The sequence below is a fragment of the Centrocercus urophasianus genome, unplaced genomic scaffold, assembly GCF_019232065.1.
Source record: "Centrocercus urophasianus isolate 14NV4802_14NV808 unplaced genomic scaffold, USGS_Curo_1.0 seq_33, whole genome shotgun sequence".
NCBI classification, from domain to species: Eukaryota; Metazoa; Chordata; class Aves; order Galliformes; family Phasianidae; genus Centrocercus; species Centrocercus urophasianus.
Window position 1 is genome coordinate 2412814 of NW_024884900.1, and position 23795 is coordinate 2436608.

The window sequence follows — 23795 nt, forward strand, 5'->3', positions numbered from 1 at the left end:
AACCACATCAGCTCTGATTCTCAGAGACATCTGAAACCTCTCCTTTGGGAGTGGACCACATCCTGACAGATCTGTGCAATCCCAGCTCTAAGTGAAGGAACGGAGCAAATGTTAGAACACAAAGATGCAGAGTGACAGAACTTTCTGTAGTCATGGCAATAAAGAATTACTTTCAGAAGCTATGCAATGACTTTAACAAAAGTTTTAATCAATATACCACAGCTAACTAAGTAGATAATATTTTGATAACAAATGAGAGATAAGATAGGGTTCCTTAGACAGAAGAACAGAGGTTTCTCACTAATGTTTTTCCCCAGTTGGAAACTAGATCTTGGTTTTCTAAGATACAATTTCGTAAGCGGTTGCAGGTCGCAATGGTACAGAACAACATTAATGGCAATGTAACCTGTGCAAGGTGCAGCCTCTTAAAAAAATGTTTTTCATGTATTTTGCTCCTTATTAATAAATACTTCTCTCCAGCCCACTTTCTCAAGGAAAAAATAATTCTGAGTGTGATTGTTGTTTAGCGTTTGGACTTCATCATCCACAAACTGGGTGCAGTCACTCCTTGACTGCCTAAAATCATTTCCAATTACTGCTTAACAAGTAGGAAAAAACCTTATTAAAGTAGAAATGAAAGTACATGTTAACTAGATACAACAGTTCAGCTTGCAGCACTTTGACAAGTCAGAGCTCAAAAGTGAGAAACAGTAATAGATTTTTAGTTTATTTTCCTGATGCTGTATGCTAAGGGTATTTAAACTAACAGTGCAATAAAATATTAAACTGCACTGCTCTCGGGGTGTGAAATTCACAAGGAAAGCACTCATCTACCAACAACAGCATATAATTTTTTAATGCATTATTCCCAATAACCTGCCGCAGGCTGTCACTGCAGATCCTATTCTCTATCAGATGCAATCAGTAAGTCTATCTGCACTGCGTAAAAAGCAACTGCCAGAGGGCACTTCTTAATTTCAAGTCTCTTGCAGTACTGATTTCCACAGCCCAGAAATTACCTCCCAAGCTTGCATTCGTATTCTGCCTACATCTATTTGATATTTATCGTGGTACTACTCTGGGGAGGAGATACTACAGTAATGCTCAGTGAAGAACTGAGGGCATCTCATCCTCGCTTCGCACAGAAAGCAGCAGTTGTTTGGACAGCTTTGTAACCAAAATGGCTCCTGTTGCCATTTTCCAACAGGATTACGTGAAAACTTTGTTAGCCAGTTCAATCTCCCTGCTCCTCAGGCAAAATTATTTGGCTTACAGATTGAAAATGCTATGGAGTTTCAGAGTCAGAAAATAATGAGTCACTCAGATTCTGGAAACCAAGAGGAACTGGAGACCCATTTATCCTACAGCTCAAACTTCACTGCTCCTTTAATCTAGTCCTGGAATTCTCACTTCTTCATGTAAGTGAAGTCAAAACATCTCATTTCTTTCATATCACTTCACCCAAATTCCCACTCACCCAGAATATCCACCTGAGTAACTCTCACTTAAGACACAGTCTGAGATTACAGCGCTACAGTTTCTAACAACTTGATTACAGACCATACTTCATAAAATTATCACACCTTCCAAAGCAGCACCTTTACAGATACTCATATTAAGGTCAACCTTTGAAAAAGGCATGTTAAAAAAAAGCACAGGACATTGTTCCATCTCCAAGGCTGAGCTCTAGCTGTAAAAGGGGTGACCACACTCACAGCCATGGGTACACTACATGAGCTCTTCCCTTGAGTCATCTCTGACACTTTTCTGACCTCTTGATCAGCCAACTCAGTTCACAAGGCCAGAAGAAAACTAACCAGAAAAGAAGAAAAAAAATAAAAAGAAAGAAATCCCTTTCCATTGCTTACACGAAATTTAGAGCAGCAGGAAAACAATCACAAGGAGAAAGAAGGTCCTTGGTCAGCGGTAAGCTGTTGGATCATCTCATGCATGGATTACTTCTAATTCCCCAGAAATCAGGAAAATTACTGCCATAACCACAGCATTCTTAGGAGCCGATCATACTACTTAGGAAAGAAATCTTTTGCAGCTATTCAGATTGTCAGCTGTAAGCCTGAGAAAGTATAAAAATTATCTTTGACACATCTTTTCTTAGCCTGCTTTGCAAGTACTGCAAGTGGATGGTCAAAAGCAATCAGTAACCAAGCAGTGGATTCAAAAACTCAAAAAGTTAAAAAATTCTAACTGAAAACACTGTAATAAATCTTTACAATAAAACAAGCATCAGCTTTGAAAGCTTAGGAGTTATTTCACAGTGCTTCAATTATTCATTTTGAGTGTAATTCAGCACGACTCTGGTTTTCTTATTTTAGGGCAATATTTCTGCTGTAGCCTCCAGGATTATCTAAGAAATGATCCTGCCAAGGTGTGATCCACCTGTGCTCTGTCCTCAGGTTTAGTTTGGCAAAGCAACTTGACTGCACTGACGACATGAAGCAGGGAGGCCTGCACCAGAACTTGAGGGCAAAGATTATACACCTGTTTACAGAAGAATCTTTACTTATCTTCTCGTATAAACTTCAATATTCCTTCTGCTGCAGTTCTTTCCTATGTGAGGCAACACCACCTCAGCAGTCTTCAGTGAAAAGTTCTGAGATGCAATGGCTGAACACTTCCATCACATGCAGGGCCTTTCACATACCTCTGTGCTCGAGTCAGTGCGATAAACTGAAACTGTAGACTTCAGAAATTGCATTAAGATTTAAGGAGCCATTGTAGCTCTCAGAAGACACCTCAGATAATGCACACCAAGCCTGAAAATTGGCCTTTTGGATGAATGCAAGGGCTCCAATATCAAGACAGTTTATATTACAGACATTTAAAGTTCTAAGTGACGAAAAACTGGAGAATAAAAATGAAAGAAAAGATATTGTATATGATTAATGGGAGCAAGAAAACCATAAAACATGAGGAAGTTGAGATAAAGATCAGAAAGAAAACTACTAGTACAGAATGAGAGTAAAAAGCAATGAAAAAAACAGTGGTCAACAAGAAAAGAAAACTTCATCTGCATTTATTAAGTACAAATGTTGAAATGCACTGTTCAAGTCATTAAAATTCAGCTTTTTTAGACCACTTATTTTCTGCCCCATCACATGAAAATCGGTCTGCTAAGATTTTCATCAGAGGAAGGCAACAGACACAGCTTTAGAATCTGGCATAAGTCTTTCTTCTCAAATTAAACCCACACCAAAAGGGTCACTTCGGTGTCACAAGACCAACCTCAGCAGTCTGCAGTCCCTGAAACAAACCTTAGTGACTTCCAAGGGGCACCGCACAGAGCCACGGCAGCCAGGACACAGACTGGTTCTCACTTGTTTAGTTTCTCTTCCATCATTTTACTCTACCTCAGCTGTTAGGTATGGGCACATAATTTGAATCAGCAAGGATGACAGAACTCTATTCCCTAAAGCCTTTTCTTGGTTTTAGGGTTTGTTACATACTGTAATAGCAGCATTGCAGCTGTTGGACTCAAACAAATACGGCTTCTGAAGTAAGAGAATGCCTTTCCCTTGAGAGCAGCAAGCAAATGCTTTGCAGAAAGTGAGTATCATTATTAATTTACAATTATTTCATAACTTGTCTCTGATATGCCAGCCTGCTTAAAGGCCTCCTTTCTTTCCATCCCAATGAATGTGATGCTAGATATTAAGTATGGTTATGACATATGAAACTATAGACACATGGAAATCAGCGGGCTTGATAATCTCCAAGATCCCTTCCAACACCTACAATTCTGTGATACGAGAAACAACATTTTACAGACTCATTTTAAAGCTGTAGAACTCTAAATTACATTTTATAATATTAGAATGATGCAGAAAGTTACTGTTTATGCAATTTAAAACTACATATTTGTGTCATAAAACATGCTGGGTGCAAACAGATTTCCATTTCCTGCAAAGATCTACACATGGGAGCACATCTCTTCCTCAGAGCACTCCTACAGCTACCAAACAAGGACACCAAGGAGAATGTTAGTCCTGGTAGATTATTCATCCCTGCAAACTATACCTAAATGCAGCCAACAGAAAAATGTGAGCAACTTTGGGCAATGTGGAGCCCAGCCGGTGGCATCAGGTAATTCCTTTGCAATCAGTGCAACTGCACCTCAGAGCCCCATCTGGGTGCAAATCACGATTTTCCTCTTTAATTCCAGATTCACCTTTTAACTGCACAAACTTAGCGGTCTCCAATTTTTCCTCCACATACACTGCAAGCAAAAAGGCATCGTGGAATGTTTATCTCTTATCTGGATATTGTCATTTTACTGTCTCAAACTTCTTAAAACAAGCTTTTCGCTGGGGAGGAAATCAGTCAGCATCAGACCTAGTGGGGAAACCCTGCACTTGCTCAATGTCTATGGCTCTTACACAGTTCCAGATGTTCAGAACATTAATAATGCACTAACTCAAAACCTCTTTTTGAAACTTTAGAACGTGCAAATTGCATTAAAACCTCTTTGCCCTCATTAATGGTATTGTTACAACCCCAGTACTCTGGAAAATGTTTTTTGGCATTTGTTTAACTTTGTGATATTGCCATTTACTCACTTTAACAGCCAGTGCTCAAATCTTAATGTTTTTAATAGGCCTGGCCAAACAGACTACCATCTTTTGTGAATGTATTGAAGTAATTCATTAAATAAATAGAAGTTGTCAGAAAGCAGCATTTTTTCTTATTGATGATAGCAAAAATGGGTTTCACATAATTTGTTTACAAAACTGCATTTCAGGAAAGTTTTAGAAATGAGCAGATTCTGCTCTTTTTTCACCGTTAGGCCCAATTCATTTTCTGCCACTATGACAAAACTCTGAAGATTATTTTTTTCCTACCAACCTCAAACAAATCTCAGTAAAGAAAAAAAAAAAAAAAACCAACAGAAAACCAAGTCTTGAACTAAGAAGAGACAGACATTCAGAATTAATGCTGAAACTGGATCCTCCTCCAGCCTGTCATATATGGAGGTGGCACATTTATGTCCAGGCCAGGAGACAGAATATTCCAGGATTTGGGCTCATATCCAATGCAGACACACTGCTGTGCAATGGCAGGAAAGTCAACAGTCAGAGGTTAAACTGAGGTCCAAACTACCTACCTAAAGGGAATCCAAAGAGCCTGCCTGCTGAAAACAGCCCGAGTTGGACCAATTGCTGTGCTCTGCTCAGAGTTAAGTGATGTTGATGAGGTGTGCTTACCTAAAGTCAAGTAGCACTGCCAAGACCAGTACACCAAAAGAATGGGAAAAAACACTTGTCTGTAACGGCACCTCTACTTTGGCTGATACCTAATTGTGAAGAGTCTAAGTGACAAACACAGGTGCTCCAGTTCAAGCAGGTTAGCTGGCTGCCTGCTCTGTCTGTCCTTACTGAAGACAAGGTGACCAGTCAAGACACTCAAGAAAATGGAGTAAGATCGATAGAACTTCCATCAGGATCCATGGAAACTCCAAAATGAAATTCAGCATTTATTTCTGCCAGTGAAAAAGTGACTCTCATAGTTTAAAACTCAACAAGGGTGGAATTCTTCCACATAGCAGCATAGCTGCAAACCCCAATCCACTGCCACCTGCATTTTAAAACACACTGCAATGCAAATGGTATAAGAAAAATCTCTGCTACAGACATTTGAATGTAAATAAATCATAGAGAGTACAGCAAGTAGTATTTAAACTGTAGATTTAGGCCATTTGGCCACTTCTTAGAGGTTCTCAAAAGAAAGAATAAAGTTAATATTTCTATATTCTTAGGCTTGTATTCCTGGAATTCCCTTATTTTCCCAGCTATCCCCCCCACAAATCTATTTGAGGCAGCGTAACAGAAATACACAGCAACCCTACGCAACTATCAATTAAAATTGGTATTTGACTTCAAAAGTTAAAGTTTTGTAAAGGAAAGGAGATACAAAAGAAATATGATCAATCTGAATCAGTGGTGGGCACTACCTACCTCTTAAAGGTGCAGAGAGAAAGTAGAAAAAAAAAATCTGATTCCCAAGCAAATATCTTAAGAACCAAATCATCCAAAGCCTTTTGGCCACCTATTTTAAAGATTTTACTTCTAAGTTATGAGTCAATAATTAGCAGATACAAATTAACAAACATCTTAAGAAAAAAAAAAAAAAACCAACAGAAAAAAAACATTAACATTATTGTCCAGAGCTTATTTTGTAAAAGAGCTACTAAAGAAAGGTCAGTTAATTCATCATGATGGATTATCACTAAAATTTATAAGCATTAGCATTTTTCTCCTCGCTGGATACCTTGACTTTGATATGACACATATTGAATGAATCATCTAAGATGCAGGCACCAGGCAAGATATATCTTAATGCAGACAGGTCGGCGACATGAACCTTAATGGTCCTTATCTTAATCTTGTTTAAAAGCATCTTAGATTTCTGAGTAATCTTTTCACCTTCTGATATTCTCTTTTATAGAGTGTTTTTCCTAGAGTTGCTACTGATTTTCACATAAATGCATTTTTGTTGCACGGTATCAACGGTGTGTTTTTTAGCAGCCCTGAAAAGCATCTTGGTTTGCAGTTTAATAAGTTCAGCTTATATTAAAAAGAAAAAGTCAACATGCTGGAACGTTGTTAATTACTGAAAAATAATGTTACTGGAGACTACTCTGTATATTAAATACATCATCACAGCTCTTTATAAGAGAAGATTACAAAACGTGCACTGTTTTCTGCTTGTGCATGCATTTTTGTCCGTTGTATTATTGATCTCAGGTATTTGCTGTACATATACAATCAAATGCTTAATTAAAGTGAAGGCAAGTTTCTCTGCTACCGTTTTTGGAGTTTTTTACTTAAATGCTAGGTCCTATAGCACCATGCCCTGGTGACATTCCTACTGTTCCATAAGAAGCATCTTGTTCTCTCATGATTAGGTTAAAGTTGCGACATTAAGACATGTGTTTGCCTTCCATTTATTTGCACACTGAAGCTTTCAAGTACCTGGCATCTGCACTTGTTGAGTAGGCTTCTATTCAGCACTCGAATAGTCTGAAACAAATCACTACATCTCTGCTCAAGTTTCACAGGCTCTGACATGAATACATGGCTCATCACTTTCACCTGGAATTGGTGCATTACTATTTACAATGCTACCTGAAATCCCCAGGCAATATACAGAGAAATAAACTTATAAAAGCCCCTTAAACTTCAAGAGCTGAAAGAAGATTAAATGGTTCGATTTGTTCTACTTTTGCCATAAATTTATTCTATTTCTGATGTTGAATAATGACATTGCCCTGTCTCAGAGGACAAGCAATGACAGAACAGCACCTGGCTCCTGGCTCCATGCTCCCAGCACAGTCCATCACAACACACCGTGCCACACAGACCGGCTTCTCTACCTCTGCTTCCTGTGGGCAGTGGTACACCTCCATTCCCTCTGTTCCCAATGATAAAGGCTGAAAGCACACCATTCTCACAACAGAACAGAAAACGCACTCATATTTTATTAAAGCCTAAGATGCAATTTCTGCCTCTTTTTTTCTTGTCCTTTTATTTTTAAAGGAGTAGAAACTGAAATTTTGGAAGTAACCTAATTTTTGAAGATATCAGACCAACTCATAATCATTAATTTAGTGAGGAACATGACCAGGTACATTAATCCTATCTCTACAGCCTTGAAAAATTTCTTGAAAAGGTGCAATCTCCCCATGAAAATCTCTGATAAGCAGTTTTGAAATGCAAATCTGCAGGTAAACCATATTCTGTATGACGATGAAAGAAAAATATCTTCTTTTCCCTGTACTAATATACTTATGCTTACATTATTCTGTATTTTCAACAAATTAATCTCTTAGTTTTAAAGGCAACCCAATCCAAAATAAAAGCAGCAGCAGAATGAAAAAGGGCATCCATAGAAAAATATTGGCAATGTGATTTTAAAATATCATCCTTCAATTGTCTGCAATTTATATTTATCAATACTTTTGCTGGGTTCATGGAAGTATTCCCACAAAGAAAAAACACTCAACGTGTTTAGCTGGGTGACCTTTAGCAAAGCATAAGGGCAGTGAGAGGGGGAAGGGTACCAGAGCTGTCCAGCAATCTCTTTCTCTATTTACTAAATGTCATTACAAAGTCTTTCCATACCTTCAATTCAGATTACTATTCTCATAAAAACTTCCCAAAGCATTTGCCAGGTCTGTATGCAACAAGATCAACTATCACATGCTGCTTAACATTAAACGCTAATTAGAACAGCGATGACGGTGGAAACTGAAATATGCCCACAAACTCCTTAAGAAAATGAACCGAGTACAAAATTTGTTCTCAGATTGTTGCCTTTGTGTATCAGCAGAGTTTTGTGAGCTAAGCTGAACAAATTTATAGTCAGCAATCCACTTTTTTCGCTGACTGCACATTACCTGGTCTAATGTGGTCACCTAATGGCTGCAGCCAGTAACTGCACTGATGAGTGGAATCCTTTAAAGACGCTCAGAAATAAAAACGAAGAAAAATCCTTGCTTTGCTAACCCTTGTGGGTTTTATCATTTGTCATTCAGTTAAATGATCAAGCTAACATGAAAGCTTGGAAAAAAAAAAAAATAATAATAGACAAGTCTTCTTTCACTTTAAAAAATATTCTCTTGCAAGGAACCCTGGAGATGAGCAAAAGGGTCTGAAACCTTTGTTTTTCCATGAGACTGCAGAGCTTTTTTTTTTGTTGTATAGCAGGGGCTTTCATGGTTTTATTGTGGTTGGTTGTTGAGTTTGGATTTGTTTATTTAAACATTGCTAAGATTTTTTAGAATTTAAAATGGAAAAAAAAAAAAAAAAAGTCAAATTCTTGCAAATATTACCTGAAAAGTGGGCAAGAATAACAGCTTAATATTGCAGGTTAATACTCCTGTTCCCTAGAGCTGACCATAAATGACCAGAACTAATGGAGAAGAAAGCAGAACTTCTGTGAGGTACAAATTAACCATAATTAGATATCTGTTGTTAGTGAAATCTGATATCACATAGTCCGAAATTGAGAGATCTGATTCTTTTCAGCTGATGCCAGAGAGCAATTCCCATCAGACTCAGGAAAAAATATACCACAATCTTCAGCACAATGAAAGCAAACAAGAAAGAAGGAAAGCAATGAACTGGATGAACACTGCATTCAAATAGCATACAAAGAATATGCAGAGTTGTTCTTTTTACTTCATAGGTTCGAAGCACTCAAAAAACAAAGAAAAAAATCGTACTCCTTTCATCATTACTGAGATGCAGACATTGTTGAAAACAAACACAAGCCTGCTGTTTCAAAAAACAAATCAGCATAGCAGCCAACACGAGCCTAAAGAAGTTGCAGTGCTATAATCATGTTACTGCAATATATTTATTCTATGTGCATCCACATGTTGATGTGTAGAACAAAAAAATTCACAGTATGTTTTTCAAGTACAGCAGCTGTTTTTAAAAGGAAAAATATGAAGAGAGATTTCCTTACCTTGTAGGATGGCAAAAAACACAGAATTCCTTGGCCAACTCTTTGACACACTGAAAGTAGAAGTGCTCCCACCTCATCTTGGAACTCAAAGGTCTCTGTATGCTGGAACGTGGCACACAGCTTCCGACCATTCGGCCCTGCTCCAATGGTGCCAACCCAAACCTTGTGTATTTCACAATTAAAAAATTAATACTAAAGTAAGTGACACAAAATGTGCTAAATTCCATTATGCTAAACAATGAAACTTTAAAGACGAATTAAAATATTGAGATCCCTCTCTAGGCAAATGACTCCTGGCACTTAAATACTTCAGAAGAGCACAGTAACTGAGATGAAACTGAATTACCAAGTGGCACAGCATTACATCTTCAAATGGAGGGGGCACAATCAGAAGTTTACTTTACAATTGCATAATTCCACGTACCAGCCTGGTCTGCACATTATTTTTCACACTCACAGAACGCATCTGTCAGTATTTTTATTTGCAAGCTACCTTTATTTCACAACGGCCAGCATTATACCTGAAAGGAAGGAACAACTCTGCAGGAGATTACCTGTGAGTTCCGGACAACATGATTGGCCTCCAGCTGAATGGAAAACTTCACGCCAAGTTCAGAAGAAAATGAATCCATTGGAGAGAGCGTACCAGAGGTCAGAACAATTGTTCTGACATCATTTAGGTCTGAAAAAGCCTAAGGAGAGAGAAATGAAGGAATTCAGAAAACAGATGCAATCAGCTGCATCTATTTGCTATCGTTCAAAATTAGTTCCTTCACACCCAGCTTACCACAGCAGGATTCAAGCACCAAAAATTAAGCATGTGGACTGCAGTTTTATGTCGCAAATTCTTTTTATGTTTGGTCTTTGCAAGGAAAGCACTTGTATCTGAAACATCAGGTTGGTTTTCATTTGTCCAAGCGTAAGTTTGTTGCAAAGCAACTCTGTAATCATCTGCAAACCTACCAAGAGGCACAGAAATATTAAAACTACAGTTAAGCAAATTGTAACAGTAAGTCCATAAAAGGTAAAGACAATATGTTGCCACAAGCCTTTACAATTTAAGTATAAATAATTTTATATGCTGCAGTATCTGAAAACAGAAAAGCTGTTTGTGCAGGCTGTGAAGGCTTCTTCACTACAAGAAGGTAACTCTGCAAGAGATGTGAAGTTTCAATAGTTGTCAGTTCTCCTTTTGGATAAATAATGAAGCCTTGCAGTAATTAATATTTTTAAACATAAGGTTTAAAGCAGAAAGCATTACTAGCTGCTGGAATTTAGTAGGCAGAAGGCATAAAATAATAAATGCTACATAGAAAAACAAAACCCATGCACGTTTAACTTGGCAACGCATCAAGAAAATTCATTTCTAACCTTCAAATAAATTTCTTCAACACTTGAATTCATTCCTGAGTGAAACCAATATAATTTGGTAGTATTTAAATTAGTTCTCAAAGAACTCTTCCCACATAAGTAAATTTCCCAAAGCTTTTTGAAATGTTGGTTTCTCCTCAGAGTCCAGACACTATAACAAAAGTGTCACACAAATGAAACAGACTGGCAACGCAGCTGAATTGACCACCACCACTCAGCTCAGGCTGTGTGTTTACACTGACCTGCTGTTATCTTTAAAAAGATACAGAAGAACCATGAATAACCCTTTCAGCACAATCTGAGTGGCAGAGCTCACGATAGGTATCTCAACAAGCTCCTCTTTACCAAACATTGATATTTTTTCTTCTTTTTCCAAGACAGCAGAAAGGTGTTTCTATGAGAGGCAAACAAATTCCACGTTAACATTCTGATTTATCTTCCCAAAAGCAAAATTAGTACAGATGCAAGACAACCTGCTTTAAAAGTTCACCTACGACACCTATAAAGTCTGACTGAAGATAGAACTGGAAAGGAAAACTAACAGAGCTTTTGGCTTACACAAAAAAGAAAGGATAGGGTTGAAAATACTCTAAGTACATTTCAACAGTCAATAAAAAATGCAGACAGATAGAACAGACAAAGCTATCGGTGACTAACTGGCTCAATTTAAGATAATTGTACATGATCAATTTTAACCTTTAAAACATGGATTTTCTGCAAGTTGCAGCAGCTCAGATGGATTACTCCTGGTTTTCATCACGTATAATTTTTAGACAGCTTTTCAAAATTGTAGTAAAGTAACAGATGTGTTAACATTTAGTTTACGGGTATTTTAAGATGTTTAACAACTCTGGTACTCATTTATACAGCTTACAACATTACCTGTAAAATGGGAAAACTAATATTGGTTATTCCCATTTCGTGAAAATGGTTGAGCATTTCTTTTCCACTCCAAACCTTACAGGAGGTTTCATACCCTGTTTCTACCAGCTGACTAGAGCTTGCCCGTAGCCAGCTGTAAAAGAAAGAAATCAGAATCAATTTTAACATAAACTTTGAAATACATTCCAAGTACCAGAAAAAATGAACCTTGAATTGCACCACTCTTCCATAACCGTGATAAATACTTGACCACATTTTCCTTTCTGCCAGCTGATTTCTCTTGAAATGAGTTGCTCTTGATGCAGCTCAATGACAAGAGAGGAAAACTTCTCCCTATGCATTCATATTTTATTGTTATGTATTATTTTTACAGTAAGGAAAAGAGATTAAAATAAAATCTGTTCTTATGATATAAGATGTCAGGCTCATTTAGGAAAGATTTCTACCGTACTTTTAAAGCCACTCGTGACTCTAACTGATAAAAGTTGGATTGTCATCCTCTCAATTGCAAACCTCTCTAAAAGAAACAAATCTTCAGACATGAAATGACTCCTTTTAGTACCTACACAGATACCTGTAACTCTGCTACAACTTGAAAATTAAGCAGAATTATAACCACAGTGACAATGCAATACATGATAGGGCTTTCTAAAACCAGGACCTAAGCAGGCACATCATCTCATTTGTGGCAGTGCTAAGATTTCCACTACCTAAATATGTCTTTCATCATCTCTGCACTGTTACAAAGGCTCTCCCCCTCTGTCTAGAAAAGCAGGCAGGCTCCTTCTTTCTCAGGAAATGCCGAAGCTGTCTGTCTCATCAACCAGCAGGAGGCATCAGAAAGACAGCTGTCATTTCTACAACAGTTCAAAATATGTATCTGTAAAATCAGTTAATCATTATCAAATAAAGCAACAAGGCTTAGTAACTGTTTCAGCTCCAGATTTCCTGTCCTGTCACTGCAAATCATCTGCTCAACAGAACAATTACAAAACCTTCCTTTTTGCCAGGTTACACACAAAAAAATAATCTCCATAAATACTACCAGAACAATCATTCCTTTGGCCATAATTTGCTTTATCTTGTTGAGGAATGATGATCACTAATACAGGCATAAGTTCAACAGTGTACTACTCAGCCCTAATTCCTCAAATGTAACATCAAAAAGACCTGGAACTAAAATTAGGAAGATGCAGACAGAAATGAATGCGTGACAGCATGCATGAAACGAATGGTTAAAACATTTCAGGAAATGTAAAACCTCTGTTTCCCTGTTCTAAGCCTTAAATACCATCACATACTTTAAAGATGGTTTTGCTATAAATGCAAATACAAACACTTTGCTAATCTAATACAAAAGGGCAAATTCTAGAAAAGAACAGCCATCCTATTAAATCTAACGGTAAAGCATTTACCTGAAACACCTGTTCATTATTTTAAATAAGTATTTATTTCCAGAGAAAAATCATAAGCATAAATAAAATCAGCTTCATTCTCACATATCTATAGTACTGAAGCGGAAACATCAGCATATGCAATATTTTGAGGAAAGGATTCAGCACGTGTCACAGGCTGCCTTCAGCTCAAGCATGTTTACCCCTTCCCTTCCTACCAGAAAATCCTATTGTTGACACCAAACGACCAATTGAACGAGTGATTGATTGGTCCTCCACTGACCAAGCAATTTGCCCTTTTAAACCTGCATCTCATCAGAAGAGCTTGCTAGCAAACCTCCATTGCTGTATCTTCAAATTCCTCAGAAAGGTCATTTTGGCACCTCAGTGGCACAAAGCCCATTGCTTAAGTGCTGCCTGGAATGAGGGCCCAGGACCTTTCCAAGTGAAATCAGATTTTTCTAATTACCCATGCATTTGGCAAAGCTACTTCACTTTATGCAACAGCACATTACCAATTACTGGCCATTTACACCCAGTCCTCTGCTTTCCAACCGCTTTCCTTATTGTTGGCAGTTGCCAAGACAATCAACCTTCATTTTTCTGATAAGGTTAAAAGGCTTGGGGCAATCAAATCTCCAACCATGCTATTCCCATCTTGTACTAAAATACAGCATTTGAAATAGCTAAAGTAGGAGAACTAGCTTCTGCAGAAGAGAAAACCAGAAGCCGTTTCTCTGACACAAGCATCAACTCTCAGGACAGAGCATAGGAAAACGATGAACTACTTGCTGTAGTGCTGCACAGTGTATTCCACCAGCCACTGACACAACAAAACAATGATTTGACATGCACTGCTTCAGAGCTCAGATCACTTCAAGGCCATGGCGTTTAGCTTTCTCACGTTCCCACTCCACACAAAACACCCTTGTGCCCTCGTTTTCTCCCCTTCTTCCCAAGCTTCTGCCCCTGCTGTACTGTTTTATATTCCACTTCCTCTGAAGATTTCCAGCTTCTGTTGAGGCCCCCCTCTTCCAATCCTCTCTGTGCTTTCTGGATTTTACATGCTTTTTTCCTCTTACTACCTTTTCCTTTACATGAACAGCAATAAAAACAAAGCAGGGGAGAGGAGAACATTTTCTACTTTCTCAGCTTCATTCTGCCTTACTTATCAACTCTAGCTCCCAAAACTACACTCTCAGTTACTCATATTTCTCTGTTCACTGAACTCCATGACACTTGTGTTTCAACAAGGCAGGTGCGCAGAGATTCAGCACATCCTTGGTTTCAAATTCAGTACAAAAGCAAATCATTAAAATCATATTCTGCTGACATAACATAGGGAGAAAATGATCAGGAACAGTGCATGGACAACTTGTGCCTGAGAATGATCAGAAAAAGGACAGGGTGAGCTTGTGCAAAGTGTTTGCTGACGGAATCCTCTGAAGACTTAACAGGTCTCTACTGCAAATCTGTACATGCTGCAGGTTTTCAGAGCTCTCCACTCAAATCTGAGCCAAGTTTTGTAGGGAAAACAAAGGGCATGAGTGATAAATTCACTTTCAAATATGAAGAATCTGCAACCAAATCAAGAAGGGACTGAGATTCCTACTATTGCAGATTATGAACATTTTAAGTAAAGACAAAAGGAGTCTGAATGCTCTTATCTAAATACTAATTGACATAAAGCAATTAAAAAGGATTGTCTTACTTTGTCAAAGAGTAGCACACAGCTCGTAGGTGCTCATGATCCTTCTGTCTGATGTTGTTATTGACCATGAAATCTAGCTCTTCTCGAGCAGCATTCAGCTGACTTTCTGTAACACTGTAGCTCACTGCCTCCCGAGCACTGTCCTCAATATTATGGGCTTCATCCAAAATGACTACCTGGCCTTTCAGGTTAATTTCCATCTTAAAAAAAAAAAAAAAAAAGAAAAAAAAATAAGGTATCTGGTAAAACAGAGTAAAACGTAATAATGAGAAATAGCAACTAATAGGATTCTGTTCAAAAATGGTCTCCATGAGCCCAACAAGTGACTGATTAGCTAAGCTATATGAACAAAGGAAACATCGCTTGAAATGCAGAAACATCCATTCAAAAATAAATCAATAAAAAATTTAACCCAGGAGTTACTTGTAGATTGTATCTGGATACAAATAGGATTTCAGTGACCACTGAACATTACAGTTTTGTTTTTTTAACTTCACTTATTGCAGTGACTCTTACAAATATACTTACACTCTCCCTTATCTGTGGATCTAGGAGGTAGTTATAAGGACAAAATACAATATCTGCCCCCACCATGAGTTCTCTGGCTGCAAAGTATGGACAGGCACGAAGTTTCTTTCCCAGGCTCACTAGATCCTCAATGTCCCAAGCCTGGTATGTGTTATGTGCAGAGTGCAGGGCATAGTGTTCAGTGAGTTTATGAACACCATGATAGTAAAGACAGGACTTGCCCTAAAAGCAAATGAGCACAGAATATTTCAGGTTACAAAAACAACAAAAACAAGCAAGCTTAAAAGCCTCACAGTTGTTACATACATATGACTTTATTTCCTAAAAACATTTCTACCAGTTACTATTCTTTAGTAGGGGCAATAATGAAAAGCACATCTTGAAGAGATTAACGTGGCCAGATCTGTAGTTCGTTCAATAAACAAAGGGCACTTTGCATTTATGTATACAAGAAACTAAATGCTTGCAAAAATAAAGATAGCTACTTCATTCCACACGTTGTAGGCAACATTATCAAAGCCACATACAGGCCACAAAAATACAGTGCAGAGGTACCAGTCCTCGATGTGTAACTTCATAATTTAAAGGAAAATACTTTTAATAGGACTGTAGAAATTATAACTATGCTCACAAATAGGATGAGTAATAGAGGTTATTTCTAGTGTACATTTTTCAACATAGAAAAAATTGATAGATGGTGTCTGTGAACTAAAATGTAATTTTATCTTAGTTACCAGAAGAATTTAACCAACACAGCATGAAGAAATAAAAACAAAACTCAACTACCTTTCACTCTACGTTTATAATCATATGCTCAAAATTACTCACATGCTTTCCTTCCAGTAATTCTACACACAGTTCATTCCTGTTGCTACTACTACTGGACACCACCGGGTGAATACAGCTGTAGTCCCGGCTGGAGAGAATCGTCATAGAGACACCGGAATACGCTGTCCTCTGCAACTCCCTGCTAATCTGGGCAATTTGTTTGTGCGTGCGCGTTCCAAAAAATATTTTGGGAATGAACGTCTGATCTCCATTTGCTTTCTTCTTTGTGTTACCAGCATCTTTACGAGTTTCTTTTCCAGAGGAACAGGAACACTCTGTGCAAGGGATGGAAAGCTGTAACCCAAACCGAAAAAAGATTAGCAAAATCCCACTGCAAGATGAACAAGCCAAATATTTTTACGGTCTATTTAGAAACTGCCCTGTGGGATAGTTCAAGATATCCTGTTGAATCATCACACCGGCCTATCAGCGTAAAGAAATGTTAAAGAACATCACATCCTCTCATGCCTCAAAATCTTAGAATACTTTCTCCTATCACCATATTCAACTTCATCAGAACCCAATCTCAGAGAAAACTGCTGCCCCCGTGGAGTGCGCACACAGGTGAGACACACAAAGAACGTAAAGGAACTTCTGACATTTAAACTTGGGCAGAAGGATACTACTGTTTCAAAACAAGAAGCATCCCGAAACTTAAAGGGAGAAAACTTTGGGATGTGACACCTAAATGGAACTACTGAGAGCACTTTTCCTTAAAGCACGCAAAAGGAATCCAGACAGTTTAATGAAATCTGCAGAAAAAATACCAGACTACCTCACAATTAGGAACAAATTTGATGTGCTACTACATGAAAGGCCTTCTAGTAACTACAAAAAAAGACAAAATGAATAATTCTAAGCAGAACCCATAAAATATTTGTTAAAAGCATTTTCTTTCCTCTTGAGAAGCACCGCCTTTCTAACGTCCGTCACAACACGAGACAGTGGAACAACTGTCTCCAAACTGTAACAATTAGAACGAAAAGAAGCACGGAAAACAAGAAACTCATGAGTAACAGTGCCTATGTACATCTCTCATAAAAATAATGAATTCCTCCAGTGTACCAGGATTTGTATTTGGTTTTCAGCTTGATAGTGCAAGCACCAACATGTAGCTGCCAATATTCCTCCCTCCCTTTTTAATTGTAATCAGTAAGATTATCCATTATAAACAAATGCTAGCCATGCTGTGTGTTACACCGCAACTGCGGATCAAGCTGCCTTTTAGCCTCCACTCCGAGGCAAAGCAAGTTCACATTACCCTCAGCCCCACTCAGCCTTGTCCACCATTAAATATTACAATACATGATAGGATGCATGTAAATGTAACCCTTCTGGGGCTGTCACTCACTGGGATAAAAGGTGCACTGACGTGCCAAATAAACAGGCCCTCAAAGCAGATACAGTTACACCCGTGCTGGAATTGTTACATTCCCCTCTCAGGTTGCCAGTAACAGCAGATTTCGTTACCCTGTGCTGCCACATTAAATAGCCAGTTCCAAATATCCTGCCTTCAATATTGAATAATTACTTATTCACCGAAAGGATAAAAAGAAGAGTCATGAATGGGGCTCTTGTCAACAGCGAGGCAGGAAACAGCTGACATGTGGTGTATGTTACATACGTGGCAACGCTCAACTCTGTTTGTACTCAACACAGCTGCAAATTGCACCTTGATATTTCTACTTTGCTCTTTGAAACAGTGAACAGCACGTCAACATGCTGACAATTAATGCATAAGAAGCAGTCTGCCTACTCCATGAATGCATTTGGCTTTTCAACTCAATTCAAATTGATTTGCAGAATTCAAAGATAATAGTTATCACTGATACTTGGTGGAGCTTAGCATTAGCATATTTCACTTATGAAATAAAAGTAATAGAAAAATATTATGACCAATCGAGCAGCCATTTTGTAAAAATTGTTGTAACAACGGGAAAATGCAGCTCAGAAATATATAGAAATATATATACACACAAAGAGAAATAGACATGGGAGTGTATAAATAATTAAGAAAGTAGAAAACTATTTCACCATGGCCACTGGCTGTAAGACCAAACCTGTCTTCAGCTGTATGAATCCAGGATAAATTTTTAGAGAGGAAAAACATATAGCCTTCTGCACTACTTCATCAGTGACATCCACTGGCAGATGTTAGAGATCAGATACCAGCTATATGGACCTGGGGCAATCCAGCTTGTTCTCCTTCTGTCAGCAGGCAGATAAAGCTGCCTATCGCATCAGTATTTATACAGCAAAAACACCCAAGTCAGATTAATAAAAGAACAATCAAGTCTGCCGACCTGTCCTACGAGTAAAAAGGAGCAAAACAAACACGGAGGCTGTGATCTGTGAAACGCAAAGAGATAAGAGGAGTTCTTCATATCTGCATCTACATTTCCCAGTTACAAAGCCATCTAGATGATAAAACAGTGAACACTGCTTGTGTGAAGTATCACACAAGCACAATCTAGGAAGATATCAGCAGCGACATTACAGAGCTTTTCAACTCCTCCTTTATGGGCCTCAGAAAGCACAGCACCCTGCGGCTGCTGCGGCCCCTTGATTAAGGCACACAAAGCAGCTGTTTATCCTCTGCACTAACCAGCAGGTGAACCCAGTTCAATATTTATCACAGGCTTTCACAGATCACTGCTAACCAAGCAAACGTTTTAATTAAGCTGGAACCTGCTTCAAAGAGCTCATTCAAAACGTCAATCAGCAGGTAAAGGATCAGATACGGTGTCAGGTGAGAGCGTGTAACACAAATCCACAACTTTCTTCATCCCACTGCGGTAAATTAGCCTATTCTGGAGTCCAGACCCTGATTGTAACAGGCTGCCAGTCTCCTGGAATGTGTAACAGAAGTCACTCAAACTCCATTGTGAAGGTTGTAAGCAATATGTTCGACTGCAATAGGCTAGCACATTAAGACAGATTCTTTTCACAGCTGTTTCTTGATACCCCAAGTGTTTGTTACACTACTCTCCATTTACTGTTTACTTTTCTTTTTTTTTTTTCAAACAAGTATAAATGGGGATTCCTCAACCCAGCTGCCCCAGTTTCTCAGACCATGTGCTTTCATGGGAGAAATAAAGAGAGCAGCTTAAGAGTACGATTTCTCAGCCGAAGCTCCTGGAGGGCTGCCCCCCCTCAGCTGGGCACGCAGCAGTGGGCACCTGGCCGTGGGTCCTGCAGGTGCACAGCAGCCCCCCCTGCCTCTGCTCGGAGCAGAAGCAGAAACCTGACAAGGAGACAAGGAGCTGGTTTTGCCAAGTTCCTTTGCCATTCAGCAAGTACCAGGCAACAGCGTTCAGGCGATGCGCACGCCTGGAATTAACAGGAACGACCTGCATAAAAACAAGGGACTTCACTGTCTGTGAACTGATGTACTGTTATGAAAAATGGCCTTATCTTGAAAATAATAAAATACTGATTCACAGCCAATTTTTTAGTAGAGATCAAGTGACTGTTTTCAATTTTCTTCGCTACCTAAAATTCCTTGAACTTGAAAAAAAAAAAAAAAAGAAAAAAAAAAATAGAAGGAAGTTTTGCGCTCAAGTACCAAAAGCAAATCTGACAATCAAATAAGAGAAGCCTTTTTATTTGAAAATCAACAGCACACTCTGCTGGCCTTTGTATTTCAGAGTGCCAATTGAAGTTCAGGGGCACAAAGCACTTCATATCCTACTCAAAAATCTATGGAGCTTTCCAAAGCTCATGAAAATCACATCAAAAGACCCAGAGAACTGCTTCCACTCATGATTAGACTCAGCTCCCACTCTCTCAAAGTGATACCAAAGCTTGTGGCTCCTTTTGCCAAAGCAGAGCACACTGGAAAGCAGCTGTTGAAGTGAAAACAAACAGCAATCAAAATAAAGGCTACTCTGAGTCATACAAAGGCCCAAGTCAAAATCATTTCAGAAAACTGCCCGACCTAATAATCATGGCATCAGAGCTGTTTCTACGTTACTCACCGTTTTGGGAGAAGTGTTTTTTACACTTTTTTCAGAGTGAACAACCAGCTCCCCATTTTTTCTCTGATTATAAACTTCTAAAGCATCAACCAGCTGCACCTCTTTTGAAAAGCAATGACGTTTTCTAACCTGTCGGGGTGAAAAAAGGTATTGTGATGCAATCTATTGCAGAAATACTGCACTCCATGCTGCAGGCCAGCGAAAACTACATTTGCAAGGATACAGTACATAGTTCTAATAATGTATTATTTGTACTTTTTATATATATTTGTGAGAGCATCCAACTCTAAAATCTCATACTTCTTCAACTTCATATTATGTATCTCCTAATGATAAATATACTTTGTGGATATTGTGCATTTAAATAGGCAAGAAATCATTTAGAACACGGTACTCTTCATAACTTAATGCAACAATGGGCTCTTGTTACAACAAGAATGAACAAAATCCGTCCACCTAAATCACAGCCACGCCAAGGATTCACCTTTCTTTGAAACACCTTTTTCTCTGAAAAGCTGTTTTAGAGGGCTGCACCTGGATAGCCTCACTGCCAAAGAACTGTGCTCACCTGCTGCTCTGTTTCTAAAGGACGAATCCTCTTCCTGTCTACTTGAAAGTCATCGCTCTCGTTTCCACATACAGATGCCCTTTTTTTGGCAGACAATTTTGAAGCTAGGGTATTGTTTTCCTTGCATTCTGTAAAAATTAAAGGGAAATAGTGACAAAAATCATGTTCATTTGTAGAAATGCATAAAGCAAGGGCAACATTTTAAATATATCGTTTATTACAAACATGGTTAAGACACAACATAGGGGGATTTCTACATAACAACATCCACGCAGGGCAGAATCACACAGCACTCTGCTATTACGATGATAAAAAAGTCCCTGACTTGAAAGCATGAGACGTGACACCAATGGCAATGCTTTTTAGTGCTAAAACTGATTTCCATCTTCTTCTCTTCAAAATTACCTGCGTCTGTTTGTTGGCCTCCAGTTTTTACAGAGCCTCCTGTTTCATGATTACTGGAACACGCAGCACCATGACTCGCTCCTGCAGCCTCCTCGCTGCTCTTGGATAGGGAATGACAAACACAGCAACACGGTGGGGAGGCTGCTGGCTCCTTTCTGTCCTCCTTTTCACATGATGATTTCAGCAGTGATTTCTCTAAGGAAGATAAAGGACACAGCTGTTTGTCTTCCAGAAAACTTTTTCAGGCTCGTAGACGAGAACTAGACTTTCAGAGCAGGTAAGGTGAAAGGCTTCATGTAGGTACCAGTTATAAAACTCCCTACATGCTACACAGCCTGAACAAGCTGTCATCACTCATTCAAGATCTGCTGAGCAAAGAAACTGCAACAACTCACACAACTAAAAAAACCAAACCCCTCTTCCGCAATTCAATCCACGTCACTGCAAACCACAAGTATTTTCCTTTTAAGTCCAGAAGCCGTATCACTCCCATACGATAACAGACAGCTAAATCCACTTGAACGTGAAAGTTATTTTGCTCAGTGCTACTGGCAATTAGGCCATTACTCCTGTGTTTGCCTAATGCCACACTGCCAAGGAGGCAACGCATGTAACCACGGATGGAGCGCTACCAATATCAAGTATTTAAGGACTGAAAAGCAACAAGAGCAATTCATTCCAACACATTTTGGTAATTAAAAGCTATGCAGACAGACGTTACACTTACCATACAGAGCCTGCTGCCATGATAATGCAGAACAAAGTAATGCCAAGCTTTTGCCACTTCCTGTGGGGCTCTCCAACAAGCAGTGCTGCCTGTTATTTAAGCCCTTAACGATCTTGAAGGAGAACAAGAACAAAACTAGAATTACTAAGGAAAAGAAAATTCTCAGGAAGGTGAACACTTCCTGAAACACTAACATTTTGTTTCAAAGGTGTGTTGTATTAAATCATTCTCTCCTTATATATTTGCAGAATTATATAAAATCTAGATTAGAATGCACATGTATTACAAGCATTTACAGCATTACAGAACTTTCTTCTTAGCATGAATGTTGACAAATCCAAAAATGCATTTTAACATTCCCCACCTGGGGCCATTATTATTGCACAGCACAAAAAACAGTAAGGTCCATCATGAGTGAAACTCTCAAGATGCTGGAGAATTAAATATGTTATTGGTGAATGAAATTATTTTTCTACAGGCTGATGGGTACTGAAAGCTGGAAGCTGTTTGCTCAGTGGATGGTTGTACAAATGCTACTTACAGCATTCATCATAGCAAGCTGTGAAGGGTAAGCCTTGCAAGGGAACAAAATCTTCACTCCCCCAATAGTATATTGTGACACGTCAGAAGACATTGCTGCTTTCTCCTGTTTATTTCAGGTTTAACTGCAGTAAAAAACAGAATCAAGTCAATGTTACCAACAAGGAAAGCTCAAAACAACAAATGGCACCAAATCAAGCAGGAAGAGAGCTGAAAGCTCTGGACATTGGCACACAGGAATTTATATTTTGTGTCTTCTGTTCTGGCTTACTTGTTACAATGAACAAGTTACTGCCATCTGATGAGTAACTCCAGCAATACAAATAAAACAAAAGATATGGGCACAAAAAGAAAGAAAAACACTATGAATGAAATGCACGCATCATTTGAGTCCATTTCTCAAACTGAGTATTTTTGAGATAACAACTCAGATCCCATGGGAAGGAAGGCAGAGGTATTTTAGGAGACTGAAAAACTACTAAAAAGAAAATGAAATAATTCTTTAAAAAAATAAAAATAAAAATCAGCTTTCCAGTCCTTCAGGCTGTTAGCTTGAACTTCAAGATGCTGTAATCTACAGTGACACAACTGGCCAAGCTTGCAGTGCTTGTTTCATAGCTACAAAAAGGTGAAACTGGGCACTGATGTTAAAAAGGAGATGCTTTAAACCAATACCATCTTTATATTAACAGTTAATCGAGGGTAAATGGGCTGCCACTAACTTTGCTGTTCCACTCGTGTTACCTTGCATTTCCCTCACTCTGAATGATAAAGGAAAGCCTGCTTCATATCATGCTAAAATGCTGAGAGTTTAAGATACTGGAAAATACACATATGGGAGGAAGAAACAAACAAAAAAAACCTTAGTCTTAAAAGACATAAATCTATCTTTTTTAGCATGTACAAACCAATACAGCAGCCTGATATATGAAATGCATCCCCAACTGAATTTTTAGGAGGAAACAGACATCAGAAAACCAGCAGCACAGGGCACGCCTCCTCACCGTCAGCTCCCAACAGCACAGAGAAGCCCCGCCAGCAGAGGATCGCTGACGGGTTTCTGCGGTCACAGCCCCTCCTCCCAAAACGCAACCGCGACAGTCGAGGGGCTTTTCTCTAAGACACTCGGGGGTCTCCCCAACGATCAGCTCGGAACCGAGTTTATGCGATCTCTGCAAACGAACAGGGGTGGGAAGGACTCCCTGAAGGACCGAACGGGGCAGAAGGCGGCAGCAGCCGGGAGCTGCGGGTGGGACCGGGCGATTCTACTGCTGAGGGGGGGGGAAGAGAGCGCCGAGGGAGCGGCTGCAGTCATCCTCCCGAGCGCGTCATCCCCGCTCACGCTGCGCACCTGGGCGTTCCTTTCATTTTCTCTAAGAGG

The 23795-nt window shown here is 39.0% G+C and overlaps 1 protein-coding gene across 10 annotated transcripts in view; it reads right to left on the bottom strand.

Annotated features, from left to right (window-relative positions):
* BRIP1 (BRCA1 interacting helicase 1) overlaps positions 1 to 23795 on the bottom strand; it is a 109708-nt gene that overhangs the window by 85542 nt on the left and 371 nt on the right. For 9 of the 10 annotated variants that reach the window (XM_042830464.1, XM_042830463.1, XM_042830466.1 and 6 more), the window contains exons 2-14: positions 22416 to 22539; positions 21875 to 21986; positions 21148 to 21342; positions 20743 to 20870; positions 20175 to 20303; positions 16198 to 16491; positions 15370 to 15591; positions 14842 to 15041; positions 11737 to 11869; positions 11097 to 11248; positions 10271 to 10442; positions 10038 to 10175; positions 9484 to 9645 (exon numbers count right to left, since the gene is read on the bottom strand). In XM_042830464.1, the coding sequence (XP_042686398.1) occupies positions 9484 to 9645; positions 10038 to 10175; positions 10271 to 10442; positions 11097 to 11248; positions 11737 to 11869; positions 14842 to 15041; positions 15370 to 15591; positions 16198 to 16491; positions 20175 to 20303; positions 20743 to 20870; positions 21148 to 21342; positions 21875 to 21986; positions 22416 to 22508 (2130 nt within the window). In that variant the 5' untranslated portion in view covers positions 22509 to 22539. Of the gene's footprint in view, positions 1 to 9483; positions 9646 to 10037; positions 10176 to 10270; positions 10443 to 11096; positions 11249 to 11736; positions 11870 to 14841; positions 15042 to 15369; positions 15592 to 16197; positions 16492 to 20174; positions 20304 to 20742; positions 20871 to 21147; positions 21343 to 21874; positions 21987 to 22415; positions 22540 to 23418; positions 23562 to 23795 lie in introns of those variants that run through there. The other variant, XM_042830461.1, reaches the window with a different exon arrangement.